We start from the raw sequence: 14,620 nt of genomic DNA, 5'->3' as shown, positions 1-14,620 counted from the left end.
ACATATGAACTTTTTTCTCATATCGAATTAGTCGCTTCATTAAAAGATGAAAGCCACTTTAGTGAAAGGTATTCACTTTATGGGAAAAAGTGTCTATTGATTGAGAGTTTTGTTTGTTTTTCAATTATTCAGCACCCTTTCATAAACCAGATTTGGACGTGGTTAAATCAATAATTGATTCAGACCTATGGTTAGATCATCATTCATCAGCTTGTGATATTAATGGAAGGGTGCTGAATAAACCTTCTATGATGTTGGGTGGAACAACCGAAACATGATATTTGAGCTAAGTTATAACTGACTTTTGGTAAAATAGCGAGCTTTTACGATATTAACTTGTAAATTTGACGTAAAAATAATGCCTGATGTTATACAAGATTTACTTGTAAATTTGACGTAAAAGTTAAATCTATAACAATCCATTATTACAAAGCCGAGATATTCAAGATATGAGATCCAAGTAGTGATTGGGAAAATTGGAAAGCTTTCATGAAGGTTACATCATATGAACATATACTGTGTTATTCGATTCGACAATCTATCTTTCATAAGCAACTCGTGCACTTATGGATTTCCTATATCTTTTATCAGACGCTCGAAACTAATATACGACGATCCACCCTCGACCAAGCATCGTTTAGCCGATTTCGCCATCTCATCAGCCCTTTGCAAGAACTCCCCCTTTCTCACCTCCATAAGATCCCTGACCATTTTCTCTACAACATTTCTGTCACAAGTGTCTTTCATATCCAATCCCAGATCCCACACGTTCCCAACGAACCGGCTGTTGACCTGTTGATCGACAAAATAAGGCCAGCAGATCATCGGCACGCCTTCAAATACGCTCTCTAAAGTCGAGTTCCATCCGCTGTGAGTCAAGAATCCGCCAACAGATGGATGGGCTAAAACTTCTTCTTGAGGCCCAGTCGACTATATACCCCCTCTCTTTCGTGCCTTTGGATAGGTCGTCTGGAATTCGACTCCCTGAGTCCTTGTTAAGGATCGAGTCGGGCCGTATGACCCAGAGAAATCTCTGACCACTACTTACCAAACCATGCCAGAACTCCATATATTGCTCGTTTGTCACATTCACAAGACTTCCAAAGCTCACATAAATCACTGATTTCGACGGTTGTGCATCGAGCCATGCTACGCAGGTCCGGTCCTCTTCCCACAAACTATTCGAAAACGTCGGCTGCAACGATCCTCGAGCCGCTAGTTTCGCTTTCAGATGGGTGTGTAGTGGTCCAATGGTGTAAATATTCGGACACAAACTCCGAATCTCAGAAAGAATCGGCCCTTCTAGTTCTTCAAACGTGTTTAGTATAAGTCCATGGGCTCGTGGTAGTTCATCACATTCCGTTCTATACAATCGGATATTCGGGTCAGTTACATTGCCCGATCGGCAAAAACTCGGCAGATCACGACGCCGGAGAAATCTTTCCATGCCTGGTACACTCTTTATCAGCTCATCCATATCATCTCCTTTAAGAAAAAAGATTGAATGAAGTTGAAAACAGTTGACAAAGAACTTGAGATTCTTTTGTAGTCTATAATCAACTACTTTTCAAACATATAACTAATCCAACTTATTAATGAACCAACCAACCAAGCAAAATTTTCATAAAAAGCAAAAAGATTCAATATTTTATTTAATAAAAACAGAGGTAACAGAACTGATCTTTTTTAAATAAATCAAACCAAGAAAAATGAACAACGAAACTAATTGAATCAAAACACACAGAAAACATAAACATAAGTTCGATTTATTCAGGTTTGAGAAAAAAATAACCGAAAATATTCTAGAAATAGCAATCAATGACTCAAATAACATAAGGTTGCGTTTGAATGGATGAATTTCAAATATATTTTTGTTATTTAGATAAGACCGTAAACTTCAAATCCATTGTTTACTTGTTTATATAGTATTTCATGCTAATTAAGATGAATTTCAAGTTCACCTGATAATCAGGTCATTTGAAATCCATTCTACCATGCATTACTAACTAACGTGTAAATAACCAACATGTGGATTTAAGACTTGATCTATTGTTTTATTGTAACCAATCCAACAAAAATCAAAATCAATAGATTTCAAATTCATCACTCGAATGCACCCTAAATAAATAACCAAATTAGTCTAGTTCAATCGGTTATTTTTTCATTGAAACGAAGTTTTGCACATTCAACGTGATACTACTTATCATTGACAAATCAAAACACTCACTTTGATCAATTTGGTAACTTGAAATTAATATAGAGTTATTGAAATGACAAATATATTCAATTAGCTTTCTTTGCTTAAAATAAACAAAAATTAATCTAATATTTATCTTCTACAACCAAAACTATGATCAGATTCTACACAATGACGCCGATCTATTAAATTAAAATTTTAATATCATTCGGTCCACACTGAAATGACATCAAGCATTGATTTCACAATTTAAAAAACAGATTGATAAGATTAAAATTTGATATTAAGTAAAGGATTAAAAAAAAAAAAATCAAAATTAAGGCAATTTATAAGAAATAATTATGTAATATTCCAAATTAAATTAAATAGCTGTTGTAAGTAAGTCACCATTGAAGGGAATCTCTCCAGCTTGAATAAGCTTGGGGAGACAGAAGAACACCCAAAGACAGCAAGCACTGATGGTCCTCACGTAGAAAACAGGGATCCCTAGCTCGTTCCCCACATCGAACGTGAATCCCAGAATCCCATCGGCGACAATACACGACACTCTCCGGCGGGACTCCGACTCAGAGCTGCTCAGCATCTCCTTGAACAAAGGCTGGGTCTCGCGGCGCAAGGAATCGAACAGCTCGATGAATCTGTCCCCACGGGGGTGATCCTCCGGCAGCCCATCGGAGACGGTGTTGATTTGGAAATTCGGGTAGTGGTCGAAACGGGACCGGAAGCTGGAGTGGCGCTGGAGACGGGCGTGGATGTAGTCTGTGACAAGGAAGGTTACGTGGAGATCTGCGAGACAGAGAAGCTCGGCGAGCTTGAGCATGGAGTTTACGGGGCCTTGGAGGGGAAGAGGGAAGAGGAGTACGTGCGGCGGTTGGGCCATCGGAGAAGGAGGATTGATTTTTCTTTCTTCTTCCCAATCCAAGTTACACACTTTCCTTCCTTTTGTATAGAGTCTATAGACACACTTTAAATATAATATCACTTTAAAAAAAACACTTATAATAAAAATGTTACAATTACTAGATTTCGGTGTGATATGTGATGTGACTCATATTTATTTTGATAAATAATAAAAATTAGTATTTTTTTTCTCTCATATATATATTTTTTTTTCACACAAATTAAAAAAAATTATTGGAAAAATAAATTTTATATAGTATTTTTATTTTATCCCAATTTAATGTATTAAAAAATGATTACATAATTTTTAAAATATATTTAATATGGATATATTAGTGAAGAAATGTAAAAAAATATTATTAAATATGATATATTACTATATATTTGAGACAAACAAAAAAATAAACGTGAATAATATAATTAGGACGGAGAAAGTATTTTGAATGAGTTGAATCGAGTAAAAATCCGTCTTATAAAAGTGACCTTTGAAATTATCTCATAAAAGTTTTTATACCTAATGATATAGATAGTGGTTACCTTGATTAAAAAAAAAAAGTTAATTATATTTCTAATAAAAATAGATGGTTTCTTTTCTTTTCTTTTTTTTTTAAAAAAGAAAAAGATAGATGGTTTATATTTCAAATTAAATGTGATATTTATGGAAAAGTTTGGCCAAACTCGGAATTTGTCTGGTATAGAAAAATATTGGACCAAGGGATCTATTACGCTCAAAACCGAGCGGATATCTCAATGGACATGCTTTTAATTCTACACAACAAAAGTCAAAAAGTAAGTAACTTATTATTTAATGTAACAATAAATTTATTGTTTTAATATATATTTCGTGGTGGGTTTATTTATTAAAACTAACCTGACCCTACTTGTGGATTCTTAGACTGAACAATTACTTGTAAACCGCACATGTTTGATCCGATGTCAACCACCCCGAGTTAGAGTGGATTTAATTTTGGATGAGGTTTAAACTTAGTCCGTTATCATTTTTTTCTTTTTTTTTAATTTAGGTAAACTCATCAATTTTATTAATAAATATGAATATCCTTCGTTACAAGAATTATCAATCAAGTAGAAAAATTTTCGGACACCCAATAAAAAAATGGAGAGGAAGAAATTGCAAAGCTTATTAGGGGTGTGCCACGGTATTGACCGATCTTCCAACATGAGAATGTTAGAGATTTAATAAATAATTGTGATTGAAATCAATATCACAACTACGAATTTATGTCAATATGATTTGAATTCGACAAGATTTAGTTGCACTTTAAATATGACTTAGCGATTTTTATTATCACAATTGATCATCAATGGTTTCTTAAACAGTGATCATTTTCGGTGATAAAATTCCGAGCAAAATATAATAGCATCCTCTTGAAATTTAACATCAAACATTGAAATGTTAGCAGATACAAAAGATATTATAACAAAGTAGAAAAATACTCACAATAAATAATATTTAATGCATATATTTGAATTCATAAATCACAAAAATATATACATCAAAGTGGTGGACTCGTAAAAGATACCTAGCACAACATTTAGTCTTTTGACACAAATAACAACTTGTGAGTAGTATAGTTTAATATCATGGTTATTAAATACTGATAATAAATCCGACCAACAAAATACATTTTTTTGTACCGACATATTGCATGCATGGACAATATTTGTGTTATAATTTGGTCAAAAAATAATCTTCTTTTGGACCGATTATTTTTCACATAAATTTAACATAATTTAATGTCATAGGATGGATGTGCATACGATCTGGCCAGAAAATATTTTTTCTTTGGGCCGATTATTTTCTACATAGATATAACAACCTTGATGTATATATATATATATATATATATATTGTGTTTATAATCTGATAAAAAAATAATCTTCTTTTAGGCCGAGTATTTTCCGCATAGATTTAACACACTTAAACACAAAATGTTGTGTTCGCAATCTGGCCAAAAAAATAGCTGTTGTGAAAAATGCTCGCAAGCGTACGAGTGTCAAGTTTTAATATAGTGATAAAATCAAGTATCGTTCCCACAGAGAGTAAAATGAAAATATTCAGTTCTTGTAATTAAAATAGTCTAAACTTTATCTAGAATCAATGATCAGAAGGTTTGCAATAAATAAAAATAATCAGATGATTTAAAAGCACGCACACAACTTTCAGAAATAATCAATCAGAGAAAAATGGTCTAGAGGTTTAGATTTCATCTGGTTTCAACAACAATCAATCCTAATTAATTTAGTTTCATGAATTCCAGTCAATTAATAGCCAAGAACACTTAAGTTTATTATTTCCCTCTCCCGAGCAACAAATAATTATTATCAACTACAATTCAATTCCAATATTCCTATTAAAAATCTACTTGCAGTGATCTATCACAAAAAAATGTTCTTTTTAAAAGCTCTGTTAAAATTATACACTCTCCCGAGCTATATAAATAATTAACAGTGTATTTTCTATTAGTCGTATTCAAAATCTCCTTTCCCGAGTGCCAGATTTCAAAGAAATATAACAAATCAATTATTGATCAGATAATTGAAAAGACAATCAATTCTAGAAAACAATTAATCTAGAAGAAACTCAATTCAATAAAATCAAAAATTCATGAAAGCGTCTACACCAGGTTTCATCCGACCTCTAGACTCTAAAAAATTAGTTCATAATAAAATTATGATAAACACAAATCATATTCAGAAAATTAGACATCAATTCAATAATAAAAAGCTCGAATAAGAATAACAAAGCCGAATATTCGACGCCGTGTCCAGTCGATCGATCTTCGTCTTCGTTCCTTGATTGTTCTTGAAGTTAGCGCAGATTTCATTCTCCAAAATCTCACGATAAAGCTCTCTGATTTCTGTGATGTATTGTGGCGGTGCCCTCTCTCTCAGACATAAATTCCCTTTTATATGCTCAGCAAAGCCCAAGAATAAAACCCATAAAAATTAATTGCCCGAGATAATAAAATTTTCAAATCACGATCGGAGCGGGCGCTCAGTACACGGCGCGGGCGCGCCTTAATCTCGCAATTCCAATTCTCCCTGAGACATAGAAGCAGCGCGATAGCGCTTCTTTAGGCGCTAAAAACAAGCGCTGACATGAGGCCCAATTTTGAAAGCCCAATTGCTTTTTTCTTCCTATTTTTTGATCGTTTTTTTTCCTTTAATTTTCTTTTTTTTTCTCTTCTAAATTCTCATTTTTCTTCACTTTTTCAAATAAAATCAATAATTCTCTGCAAGCACAAAAATAACAAAACACAGCATAAATTTGCTCGAAACAAACAATTAACAATTAAAATCATATATAAATTAAGTGTATAAAATACAATTATCAATAGCCTTCCTTTGGGACGACTATATTTTGCATAGATTTAAGGATAGTTTATAATCAAATATTATGTTACCATTTGACCAAAATATAACCTTCATTCGGGCTGATTATATTTCGCATATATTGAAACACAATTTATTTTATACCTTAACAATATCTTTATATCTTAAAATTAACATAAGTCAAGTTTAACCAAATGAGATATACAAGATATTCATACAACCCAAAATTCACAAAAAAATTTAATTAAATTTAATGGGCCTAGAACAAAATATTGACCCCAATTTTACCAAAATATTTATTCCTTATGCATGAAAAAAATACCTCGGGAGCTATAGAGGTAATCACCAAACCTGGATCGGGTATGGGAGATCTTTGGGTAGGAGTTAAATAGCCCGGGGGAACAAAGGTTCCCGAAATCATAGTAAGGAGGTTTGGCTGGTAAGAGCAGAAAGTGAGGGAAGGACGATAACCCTCGCGCGGGCGGACTTCTTCCTCGCGTGCGCGCGTAAGGAATTTCCAGCAACGTTGAATCAAGCTCGCGCGCGAGCGAGCTCCTATCTCGCGTGCGTGCGAGAGGATGTTTGAGACTTTGTTTTATTATGCTGCGTGCGTGCGAGACGCATTCAAGGCACGGGCGCAAGTTTGGGAAGCTGTTTGTTCGAGAATTTCTAGGTTGAAAAGGATTTTAATTCGCGCGGACCCTATAAATAGAAGTTTTATGATCTTTTTGGGGACTTTTTGACTTTTGGATTTTTGCACGCGAAGGCTGAACGCGGTTGCTATTGAACACTTCTCCAGTTTTTCTTCTATTCTCGTATTTTCTAGTTTATATATGGTTTTAGACTTTGTTTGATTAATTATGTTTATTAGTGAGTAGTAGTTTTTCTTCGATCAAGGCCACGTGATTGGGCCAGACAATTTATGTAGAAAACTTGATGGTTTATTCAAGAATTTTCAGACTTGATTTTATTTTATTGATTATCAAATTTATATTTGTCTTGTGAATTTCCTGGTCAGTTATTTGCTTGCATGTTAATTGATTCCAATTCGACAGAAGAGGTTTCGATTTTGATCACTTCGATATTCAAAATATTGTAAAACAAACTAAAAATAAAATTTGGTTTAATTATGTGGTTTGGCTTCTAGCCTAAGTGGCATCAATCTCCCAAAAATGGGAGAGGCCTTGAGTTCAAGACCCTAGAACCGCCACCCCCAATGTCTCAAAAAAAAATGTGGTTTGGGTGTAAACTGAATTTTCACAGTTCGTCAGGCATTCAAATTTGATTAGAATTACGAAAGATTAATCCGTCAATATTTGAATAGGTTTGATTGTGCTAGAAATAATTCTTTGAATAATCTAGGAAAATTCCCGTAAATTAAGATTAAGTTTGAGTCTTAAATCGACTTCTTGTTACATGAATTGTCTGGTACCTACGTGTGTCCTTGATCGAATTATTTCCAAATTGAAGTTTAATCTAAAAATTTCTGCTGCGTCTTTATTGAGTTAAAATTTAATTGCAATTTAGTTTCTTAGTTAAATTCTAAAAACACTTCTTTTGATTAGTCTAGATTAAGTAGAAATAATCATATTCTGGTAATCATAATTATACAGTCCCTGTGGGAAACAGAATATGATTATTTCTACTTAATCTAGACTAATCAAAAGAAGTGTTTTTAGATGCCACTATCAAAGTACCAAGAACCTGCAGAGTCAGTTTTTAATGATGTATAAATGACAAATCAGTTAGGTTTCACCTTAGGTACAAAGACCCTTTTACCAATAGACTATTTCTTGGCAGTGTTGTGGATGGTGTTGTGGCTGATGTTGCTAACACCATAAGACAACATCGACTTGACAGTTCACCTCATGTAGTCCTTCCTCAACTTGAAGCAGTAGTGACCGATGTTTCCAGGTTTGTGACAATAGTGACAGAAAAAAGAGGTTTCTTACCTTTCTGTTTCTAAGTCTAAAACTGTTTTGGTGGGACTATGGCAGTGGGAGAATCTTTAGAAGATGAGTGACTCTCACTTTTTTTCACAAACACAGTAGGCTTCGGAGCATTGTTTGATGATTCACCTACTTCAAACATACTGCTTTTGAATCCCAAACCAACTTTATTATCTTTTCCAACATGCAACAAATCATTGAGTTTACTTGAACTTGAGTTTTATTTTGCCAAAGTCTGGTTTGCTTGAGCTAATCATCCTTCATTTAGAAAAACTCGATATCACTCTTGGTCATGATAGCCTCAAGCTTGGCTAGAGAGCTCTTCAAATCAATATTTTCTTTTGTACGTGCAAGATTCACTTTGTTCCTCTTCAACCAATCAGCATAGAGTTCCTCATACATACTTTGAATGTTTTCCAACGTCAGCTCTTCTTCATCTTGATTATCATGCTCACCGAAATTTTTAACAGCATTCAAACATAAGGAATTTGATGCACACTATCTGATGTTGTGGCCTGGTGTTGCTGTGCCAGAGGCAACACCATGAGGATTGGCTTGCATCAATTGTTTTCTCTTCACAAGAGCAGTAAGTGATGTCTGATTTTCATCATCAGTAGATTCATGATCTTCATCAACTTCATCATCATTTAAATATGCTGACCTTCATTTTCTCAATCTATTGGCACACTCATTCGCATAGTTTCCATAACCCAAACACTCACGACATTTCTTGGGATCAACCTTGTATTTCAACTTACTATTTACTTGAGATAAAAAAGGTCATCGAGTCTTCAAAGGAGCAGGTAGTGACAGCTGCTTGGATTTCTACTCACCTTCTTTGTTGTCTCTCATTTTCTTCCGATAATTGCCAAATTTCTTCATGATCAGAGAGATAGGCTCTTCACATAGATCTGATTCATTGACTTCTTGTGTGATTTTTAGCAGATCATCATAAGATTCATTTCACACTTGGAATACAATCGATTTCCCTTCGTCATTTTTCTGTGAGCTTAAGTTCATTTCGAATACTTTCAGGGTACTCATTAATTCAATCGATCCAAGTTTTGATGTGTCTCTTGCTTCTTCTAAGGCCCAGATTTTTTTCATTGAATCGTTCAGGCAATGACTGAAGGACTTTGTTAACCAGTCTTTCATTTGAGATTGGATCTCCTAGACTAAAACCTTCAGTGGCAACACGAAGACGATGGTCATAGGATGTGATGGTTTCAGAATTTTCCATCCTAAGACTTTCAAACTTAGTGTTCAGCAACCTCATCTTGGTTCGTTTCACACTATCCGACCCTTCACAGTGCTGTTGTAAAGCTACCCAAGCTTCTTTGGCAGACACACAATTACCAATGAGACTGAACATCTTCACATCTACTGTTGAGAATATGTCATTCAAGGCTTTAGCATTAAAGCTTGAAATCTGAGCTTCCTCAGTAGTCCAGGTGGTTTCTGGCTTGATTATAGAATCACCATCACTATTTATTGTTTTCAGAGGAGTCCATCCATTGAGTAGACTCTGCCATGCTCTCTTGTCCATGGATTTGATGAAGATTCTTATTTTTGTCTTCCATAGAGAATAATTTGTTCCATCCAGGATAGACGGTTTCAAGATTGAATTTGCTGAAGATGTATCCATAATGTTCCTGAAAGATAACATAACCAGAATCAACTCTTAGTGTATTAAGAGATGGCTCTGATACTAGATGAAAGGTATCCACATGACATTATACAAAAACTCATGCAGTTAACACGCTGATGTTGTCCTATGTTGTTGACAACATCAAAGGGCAACGCCACCTGAAACTTAAGGTAGAATTGAAATAGATAAGCTCAATCAGTAATAAATAATTATGAATAATTACGCAGCACAAATAATAAAATAATAAAGTCAAAGTTTACTGTGGAAAAGTGCACTTGTGTGATGTCTCATTGTAAAAATCATTACTAGGACAAAGTAATAGTCGATTACAAAAATCAATCCTAGCAAATATATCAAAGTTAGAATTTAGGGATGACAATGGTTCGGGTTCGGGTAGGATATCATATCTCCGTCCCCATTCCCATTTATTATAATCACTTTCATACCCATCCTCATCTCCGTCGGATATTTAAATTTAATCCCCATCCTCATCCCCATATCCATCGGAGGATGGATATTCATACCCTACCCAAATATCCTATTACCACATACATTTGCATTTTTTTTTTCAAATTTGATTATTTTGATAAAAATATTCTTATTCACCAAATATTTATAAGAACAATAAGAAAAATATGAAAGATAAAAAAATTTAAGAAACTAAAAATAATATAAAAAATAAATAAATATATATAATTTATCCCAACATTATTATTTTACAAAATATCGTTAGCTTTATACTAATAATTTTTTTTGTTTCATCAAACTACCATCATTAAAAAAATTAGAATTAATATTTCTTTAATATAATAAATACATGAACAAATATATACATATATATATATATATACATTTCTTTAACATAATAAATATTAAATAAATTTCTTTCATATAATAAATACGTGAATAAATATATACATTTATATTTATATATATATATATATGTGTGTGTGTGTGTGTTTATATATATATATATATATATATATATATATATATATAGTATTTGGGTCGGGGATGGATAGGATGTCACTACATCCTCCTCCATTCTCATATCTGAAATCCCCATACCCAATTATCCATATATTTAATCGGGTCCAAAAAATACCTCCATACCCTCCTCCATTCGGTCGGATATCGGATTTCTCATCGGATTCGGAGAAAATTGCCATCTCTAAGTTAGATCTCTCACTATAATGAGAAAACCTAACAAAACTCTAAATTCAATTCTAGATTGAAAGCGAAAACTATAAAGTGTAAATAAATAAACAAATATCTCTATATGATGAGATATAACAACTACACCCTAAATACTATAAGACTAATTATCTCTTTTTTCTCTTGTACGTTGGTTCTCTCTAATCTCTGCTAATCGTTTCGACTCTCTTACGTACACCCTCTCTACTTCTTGTACTTCACGCTTCAATCTTCAATTCCATATTGATTGATTTTTTTCTTTTTGATAAATTTCTGTTGGCATAAAACCTATCTCTTGTTAGTATAAAATTCTTTTAAATAAAAGATATCACATCTTTTATTAAAAAATAACAATCTATATAATAAGGATAAAAAGGAGTCAAAGAAAGGTAAAACTTAAAATTTATAATTTAATTTAAAAAGAAAATAATGTCTATTATCAAATGAAAAGTGCAGTTGAACGTTAACACTGCTGTCTATAAATAAATGATGCAAGGTGATCTTGAAGACTATATATGTATGAAGCCAGCTAGCTACACGCATTATCACAAGATATCACTCTTTGAGCACTCTTAAGAATTATTTGTACTTTGCTCATACCGCTCTCGCAAAAGAGTTTTATCTATCAGATTATCTAGGATTATTAAGGGATTCAAGTCAATCTCTCATCCGATCATCGAGGGCATCGAGTCAATAATGAAGTATATAGATCTATTATGATATTTATGTTTAATTCGTATGTGTTTAAGCTTTTTAATTTTTTTTTATGCGTGGATAAATTTATGGTAAATCAAAATTGGGTTGAAAAATAAGTAGTTCTTTTGATAAAAAAAATATTGACATTTAAAAGTGGACAAATTAAATATAAAATTGCATCGTACGTATATTATGAAAAGCATATAAATAGTCTATGCTTCAAGCTAGTTAAAAAGTGAAATTATATTATTCAATCGCTTCTTTCAGTTTATTTTTTTTTCAAAACAAAATATAATTATTAAAATATAATATTCTAAATTAAATTTATAAATACTCATGTCATCAAATTCAGAATATTAACTATATTAATTTTAGTTTTTTTTTTTATATCATTATCAACAAGGTTGGTCATTAAAAAGTGATTAATTAAAAAACATATAAAATAAGTTTTCGTATTTTATATCATTAATTATCAACAAGGTCGGTATTAAAAAATTAATTAACTGAAAAACGTATAAATTAAGAAATTAAAAATATGGACATAATATGAAACATATCTTCACTCATCAGTTTTTTTTTTTTTTTTTATTAATGTAAAATTTAGCCCATAAACATAAAATCATGGTCCCCCAATGAGACAATCAATGCAATGGAGAGACAACAAAAGGAACCTGAAGAAGAATCAGAGGTAGTTCTGGCTAGAATCAACTCTCTCTAATTCACTCACAAAGCAGTACTAGCTTAGCTGGGAGGCCGCCCGCGCCCGTATCCTCATCGACTTGATATCGTCGACCAGACGATCCAAATCCTGAAAAGACGAACCTCCTTGGCTTACACTCGCCTTGGCCAACTTGGCTACATGGTCCGCCCTCTCCAAGAACTCGTCCTTCCTCGATTCCATGACCTCCTTAACCATCTTTTCGATCACGACTCTGTCACACATATCCTTCATGTCCACTCCCAGCTTCCACACTTCCCCGACATACCTACTATTCACTTGTTGATCCACACCATATGGCCAACAAATCATGGGTTTCCCCTCAACAATACTCTCCAGCGACGAGTTCCACCCGCTATGCGTAAAAAAGGCCCCCACGGAAGGATGTGCTAAAACCACTTGCTGCGGAGCCCAACTCACAATACAACCCCTTTCTTTCGTCCCTTGGGCCAATTGAAGGGGCGTTTCGAACCCCATATTGTTGGCTCCTCCTATAACAGAGCCCTGCCTTTGAACCCACAAGAACCTCGACCCACTGTTAACTAAACCATGCCAAAGTTCCAAAAACTCTTCCTTGGAAATGATGGCAAGGCTTCCTATGCTGACATATACAACAGATCTCAAGGGCTGTGAATCCAGCCAAGAAATGCAGGTCATGTCTTCTTTCCATATACTATTGGACGTGGTTGTTTCGGCCTCCAGTACTCTGGTTTTCAAGTGCGTGTGGAGGGGTCCGACGGCGTAAATATTGGGGCAGATATTGCGCATCTGAGATAGTATGGGCGCCTCCAGTTGTTGAAACGTGTTGAAAATCAGGCCTTGAGCTAAGGGAATATGGTCATCCTCTTTAAGAACTAGTTTTATGAGCGGGTCGTCGAGGTCTTTGGCCCGACAGAAGCTGGGCAGATCACGGCGTCTCATGATGCCTTCCATTCCCGGCGCGTTTATTATCATCTCATCCATGTTATCATCTACATTATTATTACATCTCAAATAATTAAGCCAACATCATTTAAATAAGGCACTGAATATATATATATATATATATTGATAATTCCTAGCTAATTAAGAGACCTGAATTAACCTCGCCTCTTTCAAATCATAAGAATTTGGAATCCTCTATTCTATTTCTAAGAAAATATATATATATATCCGAATTCCCAATTGAAATTTAAGACACGATCGAAAAATGAATTTAGCAGCAAATTTAAAAAAAGTAAGTACAATATTATGTTGACTAAAGAAACAGAGCTAATAGATGGGTCACCTTTGAAAGGAACCTCCCCAGCCTCGATGAGCTTCGGCAAACACAGATAAGTCCAGAACCCACAAGGACTGACCGTGTCAAAATACAACAGGGGGACACCGATCTCCGCCGCCACGCCGGCCGCGAAAGTGAATATCCCGTCCGCAATTATGCAAGTCACGGGTGTCTCCGATTCGGGGACGGCGGTGACCATCTCTCTGAAGATGGGAGCAGAAACAATTTCCATGGACTCAAGGAGATTGGGGATTTGATCCCCCGTGCGTGGATTGTCCTCCGGAAGGCCATCGGGGACTGTCTGGAAACGGAGATTGGCGTAATTGTTGAAGTGATTATTGTTGTGGGCTAGCAAGCGCTGGTGGATGTGGTGCGTGTTGAGGAAGGTGATTCGGATGTCATGGTGGGCGAGGAGGTGGGCGAGCTTGAGCATACAGTTGACTGGGCCTTGAAGCGGAAGAGGGAAGATGAACACATGGGGAAGGTTATGCATATTTGGCCACTCTCAGTGATTTGCAGTGAAGAAGAAGAAGACGACGACTCGGACCAAAAATGCTGTTAGCTTTATAGCTGGTTTTTGTTGTAATGGGATTTTGAAATTTTGTCCCATACCCAAACCAAACCCATAAAAAAGTCTTCTTTTGCAATTAAGCTAATAAATAAATTAATTAATTTACACCCTACTGACCCTACATTGAAAAAT

The 14,620-nt window shown here is 34.5% G+C and overlaps 1 protein-coding gene and 1 pseudogene across 1 annotated transcript; both read right to left on the bottom strand.

The window, feature by feature from the left end:
* Nucleotides 1–523: 523 nt before the first annotated feature.
* On the bottom strand, nucleotides 524–3,145 carry LOC140865100 (7-deoxyloganetic acid glucosyl transferase-like; annotated as a pseudogene).
* Nucleotides 3,146–12,502: 9,357 nt separating this feature from the next.
* LOC140866080 (7-deoxyloganetic acid glucosyltransferase-like) lies at nucleotides 12,503–14,438 on the bottom strand. Its single transcript, XM_073270955.1, has 2 exons — nucleotides 13,924–14,438; nucleotides 12,503–13,627 (listed from the first exon to the last, which is right to left on the bottom strand). Exons 1-2 carry the CDS (start codon nucleotides 14,408–14,410, stop codon nucleotides 12,675–12,677), a joined length of 1,440 nt encoding a protein of 479 aa, XP_073127056.1. The 5' UTR covers nucleotides 14,411–14,438; the 3' UTR covers nucleotides 12,503–12,674.
* Nucleotides 14,439–14,620: the final 182 nt, after the last annotated feature.

This window comes from Henckelia pumila, chromosome 4 (genome assembly GCF_033568475.1).
Source record: "Henckelia pumila isolate YLH828 chromosome 4, ASM3356847v2, whole genome shotgun sequence".
Classification (NCBI taxonomy): Eukaryota; Viridiplantae; Streptophyta; class Magnoliopsida; order Lamiales; family Gesneriaceae; genus Henckelia; species Henckelia pumila.
This window is presented reverse-complemented; position numbering and strand designations above follow the sequence as displayed.